Source organism: Crotalus tigris, unplaced genomic scaffold (genome assembly GCF_016545835.1).
Source record: "Crotalus tigris isolate CLP2741 ecotype Arizona unplaced genomic scaffold, ASM1654583v1 scf7180000024430.1745191, whole genome shotgun sequence".
In the NCBI taxonomy this organism is placed as follows: Eukaryota; Metazoa; Chordata; class Lepidosauria; order Squamata; family Viperidae; genus Crotalus; species Crotalus tigris.
In genome coordinates, this window is record NW_024100597.1 from 387,036 (window position 1) to 407,990 (window position 20,955).

Sequence of the window (20,955 nt, forward strand, 5' to 3'; positions counted from 1 at the left end):
TAAGACTTTAAGTATTTTTTCCTGTAAAAGCTGCCTATAGAATTTTATCCCCTGTGAGGAGAGAGGGAAGGGAATTTCTATCCCACCCTCTAAGAAAAGCAGCAACTAACTACCTGGGGGAAACAGAGCAAGTATAAGAAAAATTTTAATCTAATTGGATGTATATGCTTTTGAAACCTGGGGACTAAAAATGTTCCTATTCTCATTGGAGATGTTTGTTTTGTATCTATTATAAAAACTTTGGACTTAAAAGCTTTAAACGCATTTGTGACATCTTGTGGCAAAGTATGCTATTACAATTTGTTATTGCCTAAAAGAGACTTGACTTGAAGCCCAGAAAAACTGACCTTGACAGTTACCATCTGTGAAAAACTCAGCTGCAAAGAAGGAACTTCTGGACGGCATATGTGGTGTGTTTGAACTATGAATGTAAACTTTTACTGGCTTTCAGAGCTATACTTCAGGAATTATTTTCCTATTTCTTTACATGAAAAGCATATGTTATTATAAGAGATGATGGAATACCTTGGACAATAAACTCTCACTTGACAAACAATTTCTGCTATAAAGACCACCTATAACACGTGAAATAGATGACCCATACCTAGCTATAAAAAACAAGAAACTATTTTTAACGTTTGGTTCTAAAATCTTCAACTTAGCGTACTATTAAGAAAATATGGATGAAGATCAGGAAAAAATTCTTTCCATGTTGAAATTAATACACACAACCATTCTTTCAGCTGACAAAATAAGATGCAACATAAAGGAACAAGATGCCAGCTTAAATATACAAACTCAGATCTTGACTACAATCAAAGAACTAATAACGCAGGAAATAACAGGAAAAGTGGAACAACTAAACACTAAGACAGAGGACCCAATTGACCAACAGATCCAACCAACAGAAAAATCAGAAAAGGGAGTGACAAAAATGAAAATGGAAAAGACTTTTTACAAAAATCAGAAGAAATTTGAGGAAAAGGAAGAACGGATTGAATGGAAGATAAGCCTATCGAGACAATTGTGGGAAATTAGAGTAATAGGGAGGAGATTTAATGAATACAAATGGGCTAGTTCTTCCAAAAAAACTTCAACCAAATGGTCTTTCTTATTCCAAATAATATATATAATAATAGAGGGAGAACTATTTGATGATTCAAAAGCACTGACATGGGAGGTTAGTTGGCAAAGGAAAAAAGCCAGAGTAAGGCTGAAGAAAATAATGGTTTTGATTTATTAGAGGGGATATCATATTACTAACTAGAGGGTTGAATATGGTGGGAAATAGGTAATTTTTAGAAAATAAAGTAACATTATAATCGAATAGGTAAGATGTGTAACAAGATTAATAGACTTTGGTATGAAAAGGGAAAAAGGGAAAAGTTGAGGTAAGTGAAATTTTGGTCACCTAATATAAAATATTTGGAAACCAGTTGAAAATAAGAATTCTGTTTCTTCAATATGAGATAATAGATATTACCAGAAAAAGAGAGGGAGTATTTGAGCTTTTTAAAAATTAGACCTAAAAAAAAAATGTATATTACTGATTTGTTGGTTAATCCAGACAATACATATAATGGTTTTGATTTGAGGGGATATTGTATTATTAATTAGATGGTTTACTGTGGTGGAAAATAGATAACTTTTGGAAAACAGAACAAGACTATATTTAAATAGATAAGATGTGTATTTAGAATATTAGATTTTGTTATGAAAAGGGAAAAAGGAAGAAGTTGAGATAAGGGAAACTTTGGTTACCTAAAGCTTGGAAATTATAAATACCAAATGTTAATTTGAATATTGATGGAACATTAAAGCTTGGGAAAAAAGCAAAAACATGACATTGATTATATATAAGGATTGAATGCAAACACAATTACGATATGTATACGCTAAAAATTATTGATAAATGTAACAAAGATGTTTTTACTTAGTTGATAATAATAAGAACTATATTAGCCTAATATGAGATAGTAGATACTAAGGGGAAAAGGGAAGAAATATCTGATGTTGTAACTTGAGATTTATACTAAAGATTTATGTATGTTATTGAACTATTGATTAACCCAGTCACCACATTGCTTTTTAAATACTTAATTGTAAAATTAGAAAACTAATAAAATATTATAAAAAAGTACTTTCAGTAATGCAACAAATTATTACAACTAGCAAGAATGTATTTGGATTTCATGATTCATGTCCACAGAATCTTTTCTGCATCACAAATGACATTCATCTGCCATTTTTTTCAAATCTGGTGAAACTTCTGCATTTGATTCTGTGTTGGCCCAAATTATTTTGCTATTTGAAACAGAAGCCAAGATACATGCTTTTTTTTCTGTGCACAAAAATGAATCAAGTTCAACTCTAGGGGGAAAATAATTAAAAATAGCTCCAAAATTTGGATAGTGTTGTAGGTCTGAATTTTCTTCTTCCCCTCATTCTGCTTAGAACTATATATGCTGTAAGTACAGTAAGTACCTGTAAGTCTATAGAGAGCTCTCCACTGAACAAACAAACAATCCTCCACATTTCTGAAGTGTAATAATTGTACTGCCATCTACTTTCAGGAGTTTTCTTATTTCAGTACATTTGAATATTTGCATATTTAGAAATCAAATATTACAAAGCTACTATAAATCTCCCCCAATGCTCATACAAATGAAAATGTGCTAAACAATTTGCTAATACACAACAGATATAACACTCATATTGACTTCTTCGCTGTTGACAATTGGCGAGAAAGCTATAGTATTCATTGCTATTATTAAACACTGAACAAAATTGTCACAAGTAAACAGCATTTATTTGATTCCAGCATCTGAAAATCTATGCATTGAGCATACTGAGCTTTATTTTAAAATTTTACCTTGTTTCAATAATCTAGTTATGCAATGTAATTTAACAATTTGATTCATTGTAGAGCAAATAATTATTATGCTCAGGTTTGAAGTATTTTTTCTTGAAAGCATCAGCGATCTCACCTTTAAACATCCTTCTCCCAAATGCTCATAAAATTACAAAACATTAAAGTAATTCAGGTAAGAGTAATAATATCAACTGTGTAAAAAAAACCCTTAAATTTGAAGGAGACAGATTATTCAAAACCCATATTTAATAGAAACTGCACACTTATTTGCATTATAGAGTTTTACAAAAAACATCTCAAAAATATATAGCCCTGTACAATACCTGTTCTGGCCATTGTTCTCTTGTGTGTCTAAACAAACCTGATATAATCCTCTGAGACTGTTGTTGTAACTCCGAGCTTTGGGGCAGCTTTAAATAGAGCAATATTTAGAATGCTCTGCACCTGTTTCTCTCTGGATTGCCAGCATTCACATATCTTTATTCAAGAGTCAGAAAAAAATAGTGTTAAGGAAGTTGCCCTTTAAATTCACTATGCCTGTTCCTAATATGGAAGAAACCATTAAAAAGACCCCAGTTACTTCCACATAGGAGCTTGATTCACATACTAGAATTAGGCATGTAGAGTTGCAGATATTATATCTGACTTTGGGTTTGAGTATAGCTTGGATGTCCCATATGAAGAAATTCTTTTAAACTTTAATCCTACATCTTGCTTGTGGTAATGAATTCAAGCTGCCATCTTTTTTCAGACCAGCTCCCCCTAATTTTTAATCATAGCAAGCAAGTACAGGTAATCCTTAATGTACAATCACAACTGAGCCCAAAATTTTGGTTGTTAAGCAAGACATTTGTTAAGTGAGTTTTGCCCCTTTGTATGACTTTTCTTGCCAAAGTTGTTAAGTGAATCTCTGCAGTTATTAAGTTAGTGACAAGTTTAACGAAGAGAAGGACAAGGGGGGACATGATAGCAGTATTCCAATATCTCAGGGGCTGCCATAAAGAAGAGGGAGTCAAGCTATTTTCCAAAGCACCCGAAGGCAGGACAAGAAGCAATGGGTGGAAACTAATCAAGGAGAGAAGCAACCTAGAAATACGGAGAAACTTCCTGACAGTGAGAACAATTAATCAGTGGAACAACCTGCCTCCAAAAGCAGTAAATGCTCCAACACTGGAAGTTTTTAATAAGAGACTGGACAGCCATTTGTCCGAAATGGTGTAGGGTTTCCTGCCTGAGCAGGAGGTTGGACTAGATGACCTCCAAGGTCCCTTCCAACTTTACTATTATTATTATTATTATAAGATTGTTAAGTGAATCTGGCTTCCCCATTGACTTTGCTTCTCAGAAGGTCGCAAAAGGTGATCACATGACCCCAGGATAGTGAAACTGTCATAAATATGAACCAATTGCCAAGCATCTGAATTTTGATCATGTGACCATGGGGATGCTGCAACAGTTGTGTGAAAAAGTCATAAATCACTTTTTTCAGTGCCGTTGTAACTTTAAATGATCACTAAATGAACTGTTGTAAGTCAAAGACTACCTGTATATGAATTTTTGCTTTGCTGAGATTTGCTGACTTAAAGAAAATGGTTGAAGCCCATGGATGAGAATTTTATTTGAGTCAGAGCTTTTTCTTTTGCTGAAAGTCTTTGATGTCCTAAGAATTTTCTTTCTGTCTTGAGGAAGGAGAGTTGGTTTTTCCACTGTATTCTCATGGTGCTTTACATTTTCTTCCTGATTTCTTCTAGCAGTAGTTTTGACCTTCTTTACTGCTGCAAAGAAGCTGTTCTTTGCGACTCCATTTCTTGCCCTGGCTCCCTGGCTCACCACCTTTTGAGTTATTTGTGAGAGAAATCTCATAAGGCTATCTGCCTTGAGATTTAATTCACACATAGAAATGGGGGAAATTGTTGCACAACAAATGTATTCCTAGCGAAGGCACAATCCCATGAGAATTTCACTGATACTTTTTCTTCTTTTAAAAATAATTTGAAGGCAATTTCATTCTTGGCATGTGGAATGCGGAGGCTCAAAAATGCAGTTTTTCATGCTGCAAATGACTATTCCTCAGAAATAAAAATTAAAAAGCAAATGGAAATGAATTTCTTCATGAAAATGGCACAAAACAGATTAAATAATAGTTGAGGCTGATTTCATTTAGGAGATGTACAAAATTTCTCCTTATGTGACATCAGCTTTCTCCTACTAAACATCCATCTGATGCCACCTGGTGTCTTATAATATGTCAAGAGACAATATTGAAGCAGATTGAATTTGATGCCAATGAGAATAAGTCACATGGAATAAGATTTGGGTCATTATACAACAATACATGGTCCTGTTACTAAACAGAAATAGTAATTTAAAAATTCATTGATGGAAGCATTTTTGTGTTTGTGTGTTTTGCCAAAAAACTTTTACCTGATCAATCCTATGTCTTGTACTTCTTCTAATTATATATATCACATACGCCTGATCTACTTGAAATAATTTCCACCACGAACAATGCATTCCTAACCTAACAAGACATGCTGACCTTTGCAAATTGGTTCCTATCCAGTCCCTGTTGTTTTGGACAAGGACATGGCAACAACAGTCTTTACAGAAGTTTATACGAGAAACTATTAGATGAAAGCTAAAGAATTTTTTTTTCCCTAAAGGCAGCAAAACTAGATGTGAAATGTACAGTTTTAAAAGACATAATGAAAGTCATTTTAGGAGGGTCATGAAAAATAAGTAAACATAACTTATAACAATGTTTGAGGCTGCCTTCTGGCGCATGGGACAATATGGCAGGAATTGCTTTCATAACTGCTTGAGTATATGTTGGGCAAGAGGTTAAGCCTCTCATGTTGGCTCCAATCCCTAAGCCAGAAGAGGTCTGTACTTGGAAATTTATGGCAGGAATGTATAATAAATTACACAGATCAGATATATCCAAAGGGTTCATAAAAACACAGTAACACTGAACTAGAAATACAGTTTCAAATTCATGAAATAAAATCACAAGTTTTGACCCATTCAGATACAGTGCCAATTTGCAGTTTGAAAAATCCATGATTTACTTATTAGATTTTGAGCAAATTGTAGTTTGTTTATTTAAACTTGGATGGATGTAAAATTAGGCCCTATGCATGTACAGTAAGTTCAAAATTGCAATATCAATTATTTTTTAAAAAAAACAAATATGTGGCACATGGCTAGAAGTTGCTGTATAATGGGCTGAAAGATCCATAGGGCTGAACTCTTTCCTCACTTTCAAATCCTCCTTTAGTAACAACCTTTATCTGCCCTTACAATGAGTTGTTACTCATTATTGCTTTCTATCTCTGGGTAAGCAAACTGAGACATTTTTTTAATGAATTTATTTTTTTAGATCAGAAAATAGGGGGAGCAGAAAGTCTGCCCCACAGGTCCTTTATCTTAGGGACTCTCCCTCCCAATTTCTACCTCAAAAGTTTCAAGATTTATCCTTGTTGAATGGAATGAAGCAACTACTTTAAATATATTGATCAGGAGACTACCTCCAATATGTAAATAAAGACTCAATCGTCCAGGCAAAAAAGTATCTAAAAAAGTTTCATTATGGGGAGAAACCCCCTGCAGTCTGTATGGCAAGAGTTGGTTTGTTCCAACAACTCTCTGATTCTCTGCCCACCCAAAATTTTCATTTTGACTGAAGAACTTACTTGGATAAGTAATGAAACGTCTCAGTTTTAATAAACTTTGGTCCAGTTGCCAAAATTTAACCTTTTTAAAGGTATTTACCTCCATTTTTTCCCTGCTTGTATTTTAATTAAAGGGGAGAAGAAAATGTGGAGGTCTCATATAAATCTGGAGTTCTTGTACTCATTTTCCACATGGCTGCATAGAGGAAAGAAAGCAGGTCTAGGCAAATGTACAGGAAAAAGAGACTGGATTCTTAATGGGACTTGGATGCAACCTTACCTCCTCTGTACATTATAAAGGTGCCACAATGTTTGCTTTCTAAAAAGAGCTAGTCTTTGCTGCCTGACAAGCAGAGTGATATCTAGTTTATCCTGACATCTCTGAAATGGGACATTATGCAATCCATTTCAATCCTGTCTTTTACTAAAACTGAAAGCCAAATTGGTAATCAAGATATCCAGTGAATGTTTTTGAGAGACATGTATCTATTAGAAAAATAATGAGGACTGAAGTTAGGAGAAATAATAAATTGCAAATATAACAGGTATGGTTATTACAGTATTATTTCATCCAGTAAGATGTTTAATATTCAGCTTCAAATTCTCAAGGGCTGTGAAGTGTTTTGTGCAAACAATCTGATCTGGACTAGCATAGGTATTAAATGATCAATTTGCCCTTCTAGGCATTTAATGACAAGTCATGTCACACTTGGTTCCTTATTACTAGATCTGATCTCCCTGGAAGGTAAATGCCACTGCAAATTAATAGCATATTAGTCATTATATTTATTAAAACTTAACTTTTCGCTCCTGCTCTCCCCTACAAGTAGTTTGCAATTTGTTGAGTGAATAAAAAGGAGATGCGGAAATTATTTTCAGCCTATTTCTCATTTTTACATTATTTTCTGCATTTATTTCAGTAAGGAAATGACTCAGCTCTGGATTCCATTTCAGGAAATGATATAATAAATAATTTTAAAGATGACAATATTCCTAAACTGTGAGTATTTGCATATAATTATTGTTAGGAGAAAGTTAGCAAGAAGAGGTCCATGCCTTCAAACCAGACTAAACCCAGAATTTCAAACTATTTATTTACTTATTTGAACTATTTCTAGGGCTACCCATGTCACTACAGTGTACTCTAAATTAGGGTAGGTTGGATCAGTTTCTCTCCCTAGGTTAGTTGGAGCATTGTGAATATTAAGAAGCAGGTGGTGAGGATTCATATCATAGATACAATTAAGAAATAAATCTTAGCCGATATTCAATTTTAGGTTCATTAACAGTTTCTCCTGGTTATGTACCAGAACAAGAAAACAGAAAAATATATATTTATATTTGGGTTTTAGATTTCAATCCCATAATCACCCTTGTTTCTGAATGAATTTAGTTCTGAATTGACAAGGATAGGTTGGATTTTTAAAGGCCTTTATACAGAGCTCTCTCAAGGCCCTGATATTTGCCCAATGCTAGGTTCTTGTCTCTGTTGACCTTCTTTAGTTGTTTAAATCAAGTCTTTTTCCTAGAACCTACAGTCGTGAGTCAAAACTGTTAGATATTGAACCTCATAAAGTCAATAATTACCAAAAGTGTGACTAGAGTTTCAAGAAGAGGTATATTGAGATCTTCCTGGATATGCTATGGATTGAATTCGCCAACTCTTAAATGCAGTGTTTATGTTCTATCTTTGGGCTATGGGTTCTCCACTCTCTTCAGACTGGGACAAAAATAGATGATAATTTTATTTGGCTCATTTTAAATGAGAATTTGTCTTGGCAATGGTTTGCAGTTATCTTTTAAGAAAGTTATAATTTCATTTTAAATTTGGCCATCAGAAAACGCAAAGCAGACTGATCCACGCAATGCCAGGTTTGATTCCATAATTCATGAAAGTATGTGTTTGAATCCCTGCATTCCAATCATGATTCTTGTGGGAAATAAGTCTATCCCACAGGATGTTCATTGTAAACAACTACACAGTTTTTGTAGGTTCAATATTTCAGAGAAGAAACAGAGAAAACTATTATATATGCCCAAGCAGAAGACTGGAGTAGCATAGAATATCTTTTGAATCATTCTTTTAATTTTTAGAACTTTCCAGAAATATATTAAGATTAAACAATTTTAAGATTAAATGTATTTATTCATTTGCTTGCTTATTTCTAGTATTTCTATGCCACTCCATTGAAACCAGACCACAAGATCATCATTCCCCCAGGGGCAGTCCAAAGTTAGTATCTCCCAAATGTTCTCTTCCAGAAGCATGTTTTCACAAGTGGCCAAAAACTCATCAGCAGTATGGCAGTCTGTATACATAAGGCTAAGCTATTTTGGGGGGAGGTGCAGCAATAAACGAGGAACTATTCAGAAATGGTGATACTTGAGGTACCAACATATTGAACTTATTTGGGGATAGAATCCTCAACAGCATTCTCTCTATGATCTTATTTCATTCATTTCAGAATAAGATGTCTAGGTCCTGAGCCTTGTAGAATTTAAAGGTAACCAGCAGTTTGAATTCCATCCAGAAACTAACTAGAAGCCAATGCAGTTCACAGAACAGAGGTATTGCATGAGCAAATATAGATACACCCCTCACTAGCTGGGCAACTGCATCTTGAATCAATTTCATCTTGTACATGGTCTTCAAGAGTGAATTAAGATAGCCCAGCCATAAGATGACAAGGGGATAAGGGGTTATGCACAATGTCTCTTGATTCAGGCTAGAAAAGGCACATTCAAGTTGGAACTGGCACACAAGATGTAATTGCTCTTCTGCCACAGTCTTTACCTATTGCTCCAATAGGAGCTGTGGATCTAGGAGAACCCTTATATTGTGAACTTTCCAGAACTATAGGTGCACTGTCTTCAGACTTAAAAGGTTTCAATTCCACAGCCACTTCATTTTGTAAGTCTACAATGGTTCCTTTCCATCCAGATCCTACTATTACATTTCTGAAACTCTGGACTGAAGATATAACTTTATCTTCTGCCCAGTTCAGAAGATTATAAAGATTGATAGTATAAAAGGCTGCTAATAAGCCAATCAAAAAGTAGTAAACTCTGAAGCCAGCATATAAAGAAACATATCAAACATCTCTGTAGAATAATACTTTAGCAAAAATATATATGTGTGTGTGTTCTTGTGCTAGCATATAGTTCTGTAACTCTGCCCTATTCTTTCAGGAATTATAGGAGCTTCATGAAAGGAATATTTATATATACTTTCACATTTTTTGTACTTAGGATAAGCATTTTATCTGGAAAGCAGCAGCATTTAAAATGAGACAGTGCTATGTCCCAGAGAAAGAAAGAGAAATGCACCCAAGAAATATTATGAAATGTTTGTTGAGAAATGCTAGGTTTGTATGCAGCTCCACCCTGTGGCAAATATATTAATAATATGTGGCAGAGTTTCATGATTTTTTTTTCAGATGTTCATCTAAATCAGGCATGTCAAACTCGCGACATCACATGATGTCGCATGACATATTGTGACTTTTTCCCCATTGCCGGCAATGGGGTGAGTGCGGTTTTGGTGTGACGCATCTGGCCCATGGGCCAGCAGTTTGACATGCCTGATCTTCTGTATTTTTATCTTATATCCTTATTAACAAAAAGAAAATATAGATAACAACATAGATAACTATATAGATAAAATATAGATAACAGATAACAAAAGAAAATATTTGCATAGAATTCCATGCTACTACACTTTCCTGAACATAGTGGTCTAATAAGAAGAGGGGGGAGAGGAGCATTGTAAAAGACTGGTGAGGAAAGTAACTCCTCAGTATTAACATCTATAATAAACATTCATTGTTTTTTTCCAATTTCTAAGTCACCTTTCAAGGAGAAGGCATTAGAAAGCTGTCATGTTTTGAAACCCCGCATAAGTGAAAGGAGGGAAAGGGGGCAGACATGAAGCTATTTTTGCCAGGCATGCAAGTTGGTTGATCTCACAGGAAGTGGGGTCTAGCAGTTGGTTGAAATAAACACTGTCTGGAGAATACATGGAAGGGTCATCATCAAAATAATTGTATGGTCTCAAGAAGAAACCAATTTCATTCCCAAGGGTTGCAGTATTGGGTATGTCCTCAGCATGTGGTATATGGAGAAAACCAGCATTGATCCAGGCAACCAAATCCTATGAAAGGAATAGAGACAATATCATTGTGGTATCTTACATAAATAGAAAATGACAGAGGAGCAGATTCAGAGAAACCAAGCTTATTAATTAAACAGCAGATAAAAAATGGTTTAGTAAAATATGGGGATAATCTGACAGCATGATTTTATGTTTGCCTACTCAGAATTCAAGATGTATAAAAATTGAAAATTGGGAGTACAAAATTGTTAGCAAAGACCTCACATCCATTCTGCAAAATTTTATCAAGCTATTTAAAAAAACCAAATGCAAATGGCAACACATAAATTCCATGCATACATGTTTGGCTCAGTGTATTTTCCAAGGTCACTTTACCTTAGCTAACAAGAATGCAAACAGGAAAACTGAGGCCTGGTACAGGAAAATTTAAGTTGTCCTCTGAGTAAGCATTTGAAAGATCACAACGTCCTTTTTTTTCCCTAAGGGAAAACCCTTACCAGCATTAGCTTACTTCAGAGTAAGTTTCGGGTGACAGTCCAACAGGCTATGTTCCTATTCTGATGTCTTCCAAATAAGTTTGACTTCAACTCCAATACATTTGGACAGCAATCAGATTGTGGGATAATAACCTGCAAGGTGCTTCATTGCTGGGTGGAGCTCATCTTCACTTACCTCATTGACAATATTCTCATTGTTTATGAAGTCAGCAAAGTCCACGGGAGGTTTCCATGGGTCAACCTGATTGTAGGCAGTGGTGCTGACAGATTCACTTTCCTTCCTCTTTGTAACAGCCAGCTTATAACTGAAAAGGAAAAAAAAAAGGAGTTGCAGAGATTGAGGTTTATTAATTATTATGTTTCTTTTTAAAGACCTTAAGAGTTTATGATTCCAGGCATAAGTCCTGAAAGGCAATATAATGGTAGGTTTCTATTCCATGCCCACTATAAAAATAAGGAAACTTTTGTCATAACTCATTATAAAATAACCTTTTTAAGATGATGTTTGGTTTGAGCTGCTACATGTAACTTCATAGATGAGTTGCTGAACTCCAAGACCACTATAGTTATCCCTGTCAACCTAACCGATGTCATAGGTCTCCATCCTGGCAGGCAGTCACTTAGATATACTGACCCCAACCCCTAGGAAAGTATAGCTTGCCATTAGCACCTCAAATTACATCCAGAAGTGCAAGAGTATAAATTTATAATAACAAGACTTGGATTCTTTAAGTATTCAATCAGAGAAATTCGAAAGACAATACATGACCACCAATAGTCAGGTCTTTCCAGTCCAAATATGGCCATAGCTAGAATAATACAGTAAGTTTAAAAATGTATTTCACAATTCTACCTTTAATTTATATTGTTTACCTTGAGCCTCTCAATAACTTTTCTTTAAATTTAAAGTTACTTCCATACATCTCAAAACTTATGTGATTCAGGACTTTTTTGATCTCTTTGGGACAAGTTGGAGAAAATGAAAGATTGTAAGATCCATTTTGCCAGACAATATTATCTTCCTATAATCTGTAACATTTGTCTTAGGTCAAGCTCAAGAAGAGTTCTCAGGCTGATAGCTTCCTAAAAATGGAACATTGTAATATAGAAAGTCTTTTAATTACCGTATTTTCCGGCATATAAGACGACTTTCTAACCATGCAAATCGTCTCTGAAGTCAGGGGTCGTCTTATACGCCGAGTCATCTTATACACCGGAAAATACGGTACTCTTCCAAACATAATTGCAGATCAAAGCCCAAACATACAAAATTTGTCAAAGGAAATCTTTGCTTTCTTCACAATCCAGTAGTGAATTGTTAATAAAATCAAGTTCCAGGGACTTAAAAGTCCTGCCATGATTGGAAGCCAGGAATGTGAGCTTGAAAAAGTTCTACAGGGTTTGAATAGTATTTTGTTCCTTTATATGCTCTAGTGTTATGTCTTGGGACTGGAAGTCTCTTTTTTAGCAAATATTTGGGCATTATCACTTTTTAAATGCTTCCAGTATCACATTATCTACAATTGGCTAAAGAAAGGGATGGTTATATAGATTTCTTTAAGAATAAAATTGGCAGTTCCTGCCTATCTTATTCAAGTACTGAAACCCCAAAGATATGAGTGAATCCATTTTACTTTTACACTTAGAAATCAGTCACTTACCGACCCCAGCTGAGGCCTGGTTCCATTGGATCTGACTCTGGTAAGTGGTCTCCAGAAAAGCTGATCGTCTGGATCCGATAGCCCTGCTGATGGCCCCACTTGTTTGTGCAGTTGGATGCAAAAAAAATGTATCTGGGCATGTTGTCATGGAGACGAAACGCCGCCTTATTCTCAGTATCCAAAATTTTCCTCACCATCTTCATTCGATGGATCTTGTGTTCTGGGCTCCAAGGGGCCTGCAAGGTCTCAAAAGCCATGTCATTGCCAATCAGGGTATTTTTCACACCTCAAAAAAAAAACCAAGTAGAACAATTAGTATATGAGTAGCTGTTGATAAAACAAAACAATCTTGTTGCATTTTCAGTTTCTTAAAATCAAATTGTTTATACAATAAATGTTTGCTAACAAAGGGATGAAATTGTTACAAGTCTATGCATAATTAGTTTTCCAGACTTAATATGATCCAAGTAAGTCAGTGTGAAAAACCATTGCAAATATTAATCAATAAAACAATGCAAAAAATAATAAAACTGAATTAAAGATTTGGCATAACTGAAATATTTCAAATAACAGTTTATTTAGAACAAACCATTCTGTGAGGTTATTCATTATCTTTTATTTATTTGCTAATATGTAGTTGAAACAAGGTGGGAACATATTAGCTTCCCATCTTTTAAATATATAGTTGCCAGCTAGGTAACACAATCTCACATCTTTCCATGACAATGCCTTTGTATATTAGCAAAGAGGGTTTTCCTGCACATTCATCATCTCTACCTAAGAAGGAGCCTTGCCTGGAATTTAATTCAGGACCATTATGTTATTGTTAGTATAGTTTGTCACATAGTCAGATGTTGAGACTACATTTGGCATTTTTGTCTACCTATTGAGTTCTTTCCAAGGACCTGGCCTAAGTAAATCTGGAAGCTGTCCTGAGTAAAGCTACCTTTTGCAATTAATTGACAAATTATCAATGCCAATGGTGTTCAAATAGTGCTCTAGTTGTTTTGGGATGGCCCCCAAGGACCCAATAACTATTGGGACGACCTTTGCTTGCTTCTGCCACAGTTGTTCTACTTCCATTTACAGTTTTTGTATTTTGAGATCTTCTCCAGTTCCTTCTCTTCTATTCTGATGTCTACAGATATTACCCTGTCCAGACTTTTTTGTCTTTCTTATTGAAAATTGTTAAGTCTCGGGTGTTATGTGACAGGTACTTGTCTATACCTTCTTGGTGGGGCTGCCATCAAGAAGATGGGGTCATGTTATTCACCAAAGCACCAGAGGGCAGGACAAGAAACAATGGTTGGAAACTGATCAAAGAGAGAAGCAACCTGGAATTAAGGAGAAACTTCCTGACAGTGAGGACAATTAACTAATGGAACAGCTTGCCTCCAGAAATCATGGGGACTCCATCACTGGAGATTTTTAAGAAGAGTCTAGACAGTCACTTGTCTGAGATTGTATACGCCCTCCTGCTTGAGCAGGTGGCTGGATTAGGGGGCTAGACTCCAAGATCCCTTCCAGCTCTATTCCATTCCATTCCATTCTATTCTATTCTATTCCTGCAGCAGCTAACCAGGAGGTCTGCTGTTTCTTCAGCTTCTTTGCAGAGATGGCATTTGCTATCAGTTGCTGTCTTCTCAATTCTGGCTTTGTACGCATTTGTTCCTGGGTCTTGGTCTTGTGCAGCCAGAATTAGTCGCTATGTCTCTTTCTTCACCTTTCCTGCTCTTAGCCATTGCCAGGTCCTGTTACCTGCTTTCTCTGCTATCTTTTTAATGTATTGGCCATCTAATGCTTCGTCTTCCCATGCCTCCTTTCTCTTCTTCATTTGATCTTTTTTGTAGGCATGTTTGGTCTTTCCAGTTTTCAGTATACAGAGAAGACTAGCGAGTAGACTAAAATAGTATACCTACCAAGGAAAATGGGTAGGCATGAAATGTTGCAAATACATCAGATAGCTGAAGAAGAAAAAAGAGCATTGGAAAAATATCAGCAGTGAAGATGCACAGAAGCTAGTATACTAGGAAGTCTTACTGACTACAGGAGAGACCAAACTGGCCTACAAGAAAGACCAAATGAAGAACAGAATTCAGACAGACAGGTACCTGTCATATAACACTCCAAATTTAAGAAGCCTTTTTGAAATTCATTGTGAAGTTTGGCTTCCGGTTCCGGTTCATGGCGGTGCGGTCAAGCAAAGGGAGTCGTCCCTTTGCCAATCAAGTTTCCCCTGCCGTTAGACCCCTTAGAGGGTCGAAAAGACACTCTGGAGAAGTGTCTACCATTGAAGAGGCTTCTCAGATAGTTGCAGAGGAGCGGCGGCATCCTCTGTGCACCGATATCTCCTTTGGGCCGACAGGGTAAAGATCGGCCAGTAAAATGGCTGATCATTTAGCTGCGCCAACTGCAAGCCATAAAATCAGCTAAGCAAACGGACCCACCGTGGAGAACTCAGTGACACTTTCTTTTCACCTCTATTTTCCATATGCCTGTGGAAAAAAAATTGGGGGGGGGGAATTATTCGCTTTCTGGTAAAGCGGCTTTTAAATGGGGGAAGAGAAGCACAAAGGATTAAATTTATTTTTGTTTTAATGATTGATTTTATTTTTGGATATTGGGAGCCTCAAGAAAGTTTTTTATAATATTTGGAGAATATTGCTTGCTTTTACCTTTATGGTGTCTGGAAGGATTGAACATCTGATTACTTTCTGGGGGACACTCTTTGACAAATTTATTTATTGCACTTGCTATCTTTTCTTCGCTGGAAAGGCTTTCATTTTGTACAAAGAAAAAAGGCGAGGAGGAGATGGTTATTGTGATCGTTTTTTAAACATAGTCTCCTGTAAAAGGATAAGGATTTGAAAGATAATAAAGATGGAGGAAACCAGTGTAGATCCTACCTATAAATATATTTTGGACAAAATTTTGGAAAATACGGAGAAGATAATTTCTTGCTCAAAGGAGATTTCTTTGTTTTGACAAGGTAAAAGACAAGGACTAAGTGAAACATCAGTTTATACACAAGAGGCTTGTGCCTTGCTTACCAAGGTAGAAGAAGTAAACGCACAGTTGGACAATCAATTGATTTTGGAAAAAAGACTTGATATTAACGGACAAAGGATTTATGATAAGGAATTGGATGAACTCGCTTCAGAAGGACAAGTTGGCTTGCATATGCCATCTGAATTTGAGATAGAGAAAAAAACATGGGAAGAAGAGAAACATGTGATAAAAGAGGATGATATAAAAGAAAGGATTTTAAGTGAAATTTATTCAATGTTAAAAGAAAGGGGAAATGATGTTCTGCTACGAGACATTCAGATTAACTATAACTTTTATACTAATTTAACAAAATGCACAATGGGAGTTTTCTTTTTGGAGTGTATAGTGTGGCAGGCAGAGGCCCGATTATGAAAGCCTGTTTGGATTAGAAAGAAACCCAGAATAAGATATAAATATTAAATCTGATTATAGTAATGTGGTAAAGGCCTTATAGTGATCTGGATTGATTTGGACTTGGACTTTGTTAAAAGGGCTTTATATGTTTTTAATATTAGAGATGGTATAATGAGAAAAGAACTGAAATATGGGAAATGATGGAATTAACTATTGGAGATTTGGAGAAACAATGAAAAACAATAGAAGATTGGTGAGAAAGAGTCGAATTTATTTTTGGAGTTAATACTTAAATAAAAAAACACTTGGGGCACTTGAATAATAAATGAATATGTTAGTTTAAGATTAAATATTTGCAAAATTAAGAAAGCATGATACAGAATCTTTGGGATGGATAATGAGTTTGTAAACTTTTATTGATTAATGAAATTTATATAGATTGATATATTCAATGAAAAATTGTTTTAGAAATGTTTTAATGAGCCTATAAAAATATAAATAGAGAATGTTAGTTTATTTTTAATTATATAACTTGGATGAAATGTTATATTAGTGAATTAATTGGTTTTAGAAAGATATTGACTTGATTATAATGTTTTTAAATAAATGGAGTTCATTAAGCTTAAGTTTAAATGTGTGAAGAAATATAGGTTTTTATAGATTAAAATTTTTTATTGATTAATGTAGTTGATGGTTAGATATAGTAATGAATGAATTCATTTGAAAATGTATTAATTTGATTATAATATTCTATATAGATAGAGAGGGAAATTTTTAAGAAACAATGGGTATATATTTACTGTGTTGTTGTTTGTTTTTAAAAAATGGATCACCATGTTTCCACGTGGGTTCTTAAGCTGTGTTGGTGTAAAATGGAAAACTATTAAAAATTGTTTTGAAAAAAAAAATTCATTGTGAAGTTCAAATCCATGTGTTTTTGCCAGCATGCAGGATGTTATTGAGTGTACTACTGAAGACAGAGGACTGTACATAATATTTTTGACTAACTTGAGGAACACATTGGTCAGGGGATTGGCAAGGCAAAACATGAGGAGATTTGTAAAACATATCTTGTGGACTTTTGTTGTTTCTTAAAGCTATGGTAATCATATTTTTGGGCTTATAGTATCATTTTTCTATAATTTCTGCATTAGCATCCAAGAAAACCACACTTCCAATTTTCAGTAATGAAGATCAATGAGGTTAAATAAAGACCACACAATGTTGTCCTATCTTAATAAGAAACACATAAAATTATGAAAAATGTTTACATTTGCTATTTTCTCAGCCCTCCTTCTGACCTATGCAATATACAGATCCTCAGTGGAAAGTAAGCTGGGTACAGTTGTTTTTTCTGCAGTCCTAACAATCTGTTGAAATTCGTACCTGTCCTGTTTGGTTGCTGTACAGATTCAATAATTCCTCTGTAGAACTGTATCAACAGTTCCTGGGGCAGTCTGAACTTTATGCGTTGAATAAATCAGTTCAAGTTAGCTATTGCATTTTGCTGGCTTAGAAAGAAATGAATGAGGAAATACTCTAAAAAAGATTTTTAGTTTTATTCCTTCTCCCTGAAACTACCCACCAGTTTCAACTTCATCTGAAAACCAATTTACAGATTTATCTTTAAATGGGAGTATGGATAGTCCTCAACTTATGACTACAGTTGAGCCCAAAATTTCCATTGCTAAGTGAGACAGTTAAGTGAATATTACAGTCTTTCTTGCCACAGCTATAAAGTGAATCACTGCAGTTATTAGGTTAGTAACATGGTTGTTAAGTGAATCTGGTTTCCCCATTGACTTTGTCAGAAGTTTGCAAAAGAACACTGCAACAGTCATAAATATGAGCCAATTGTCAAGCAGCTGAATTTTGATCATCTGACTATGGGGATGCTGTAACGGTCATAAATGTGAAAATGGCTGTAACTAATTTTTTTCAGTACCATTATAACTTTGAACAGTCACTAATTGAACTGTTGTAAGTCAAAGACTACTTGTACAATATTGCTGCAAGTACTGATTTTAGAACCATTTCACATGTACAATCCCCAGAAATATATGGACATAGTTATTAGAGTTTGATACCATCATATTTTGCTGAATGGTCACTGATTGTATCTTACTGTTATTCTGACAGTACATATTGTACATATTACATTAAGTTTTATTAAAAACCAAATAATGACATAAATATCCTTGCTTAAAAAAAACTTTATTCAACCATGGATAAATAAATAAAACAAGAAAATCACAAATACGAAAAAAGAAAAAATTAATGATTCTTAACAATCTCCTCACCTAAAGTGTTAAAAAACATTACAAACATAATACTTTTATGTTCCTCACCTGTTGGAAGCATATTGTTGAGTCTTTCTTCTTTGTAGAACTTACAATCATTAAAATAATTGTAAGAAAGCCAAATTGAGAAAAAGAATCTATAATTTCATTGAAAGTTATATTTTTCCTACTTACCACCAATATCCAAATCCACCTTGAAATGAATATTATGGGTATGAATTGAACCCAGCACCCATTCTTGCACTCTATTGCCAAAGTCTTGGGCATCACCAAAGTAAAATGAAGTTTGAATGTATCCGCTGGCATGGATCCGAACACCAACAGCTCCATTTTGGTGGAAAATAAAATCCCAGACATAGTCATAGTTGCCAACTGTAGATATGGTTCGGAACACCAGATTTGAATCTGCCAACCCTCCATAAAAAGGAGACTGGATGCTTTCATAATGTCGTCGTAAGGGTAACTCAGCATTCTGCTCAAAAATGCAAATAGCATTTTTACGGCTAACAGGTAATGAAGTACCATAAAAAAAGTGCAAGTCCAAGTAACTGGATAAATAAGGACAATCTAGACCCTGGGTGAGTGGAAAGATATGAGATCCAAGTCCAAAACTGGCATCCATGTATCTGATCAACATGGATTTAGGACTGTTGGAGCCATAGATAGCACTTGCTTCTTGCAAACTTAACTCATAGATTATTCTTTCTCCATTAAACCTGACATCAAAGATACGTGGACCCCCGCTTGCATCAATTCCAAATGCAAAACTCCATCTCAGAAAAGTGACGTGATTATTACGAATCCTATAGCGTGGTCCACGAGGTTCATACTGCAAAGGGCCTGGATCTTTTGGTGGCACCCTCTGCTTCAGTGATGAGTAACCCCCATCAGGAGGGGCTTCTTTAACCTTGTCTACTCTAACCTTTCCCATATTGAATTGTCGCTCAAGGTCTTCCATGTCTTCAAAGTATTGTCCATTATAAAAAACTTTTATTACCTTCCACTCAGAAATATCCAGGCTACTATGATCCACTTGGATCTCAAAACCAACTGGATGCAAATAGTATCCAATCACATTCTGGAAATGACTCACCCATATTTTGCGATCTCCTGATTTTAGCCCAGGTGGCATTTGATTGCTATATTGAATATTGCTTCCATTGTAATTTAGAACCTCTTGCATGAAATTTGGAGCCTTCAGGTATTCATTTCTCTTTAAGAAATCATGGATTTCTTGAAACTCATTTCCCAAAATCATCCTTTGAGAATAAGGCAATTTCCCTCCATATTTTTCTACTGTGATATCTTCATGATATATTGGTTCTGGAAGTGGACCCACCACAAATTCTGTCACATTGGGATCCACCTGATTTCCAAAATGGACCACAGCCAGAGCTTCCCGCGCTGGCTGAGATCCTTGGTTATCTAGGAACTGCAATACTTGTGCTTTAGGAGGGAGCTGCAAGGTGATCATATAAATGCAGTTGTCTGACGGCTTGGCTTGAGGTGTCTCCACCAGTGGCACTCCCAGGTTGGACTGTAAATACCTCTTTACTTGCATTATCTCTTCTGGAGTTAAATCTTGAAATACCTGGCTGCCATTATCTTGAGCATTTTCGCCTTCCCCCTTTTTCTGGGAAGAACTCTCACAATCTGTGGGTTTTTCTCCTCTATTTGGGAAACTCAAGATTAAGATAATAATGATGGTGATGCCTATTGCTACGAGAGAATAAATCACTTTCGAATTCATTTCCCCAATCCTATAGATAAAAACATAGAGAATACAGTTTGTTACGTTTCAAAATTTTATATTTTTAATCCTGGACAGAAATATTAAATACACTTATTGAGCATGTAAGTTTTCAAAAGCATAAATTTCTTGCATTTGCAAAACACTCCAGAAATTGTGGAAAGATAGCAATCATATATTCACATGTTCAATAATCTTACTATCCAGTCAGGATTCTCCTTTTTTCATTAGTTAAAACCAGGAAGTTGGAAGAAGTCAATGGCTGCTCATTTCTAAAATGACTAGAAGTTGAGCTGAAAGCAAGTGAGATTTTATGTTTTTTAGAAGTAGGTTTGCAATCTCTTACTATGTATTCGGTAATCTGTTGGTTATATCAGGAAATTATATGTAGATTGAAAGGGAAGGTACATATTATGCAAATGTTCTTAAAATTATAATGTCTTTGAGAACATGCCAGCCAGGAATCTTCTGATAGAAGACTAGAAGAGCACTGAGATTCAACAGATTTTATTTTTGTCCTGCTATTAATAATATCTTGTCTCCCAAATCAATTATTATCTCTCTCCTGAACAAATTTCTTGAATCTGTCATCTTTATAAAAATAAAGTAGTGAATAATGTAGCAAGAGGGAGAAAGCCCAGGCCCTATCATTTTCCTATATTTATCCCAAACATTTAGTAGGTTGAGGAGG

General features: G+C 35.2%; 1 protein-coding gene across 1 annotated transcript; it reads right to left on the reverse strand.

Moving 5' to 3' along the window:
- Positions 1-10,121: 10,121 nt before the first annotated feature.
- On the reverse strand, positions 10,122-20,264 carry LOC120302392 (membrane primary amine oxidase-like). Its single transcript, XM_039330673.1, has 4 exons — positions 18,689-20,264; positions 12,813-13,098; positions 11,327-11,456; positions 10,122-10,693 (listed from the first exon to the last, which is right to left on the reverse strand). Exons 1-4 carry the CDS (start codon positions 20,262-20,264, stop codon positions 10,409-10,411), a joined length of 2,277 nt encoding a protein of 758 aa, XP_039186607.1. The 3' UTR covers positions 10,122-10,408.
- Between the last annotated feature and the right edge of the window lie 691 nt (positions 20,265-20,955).

Coding starts and splice junctions, on each gene's coding strand:
- LOC120302392 (XM_039330673.1), bottom strand. CDS start 20,264: ATGAATTCGAAAGTGATTTATTCTCTCGTAGCAATAGGCATCACCATC. Junction 13,099..18,688: donor GGTGGATTTGGATATTGGTG/GTAAGTAGGAAA, acceptor TTTTTTTTTGAG/GTGTGAAAAATACCCTGATT. Junction 10,694..11,326: donor ATGAGAATATTGTCAATGAG/GTAAGTGAAGAT, acceptor TTCCTTTCATAG/GATTTGGTTGCCTGGATCAA.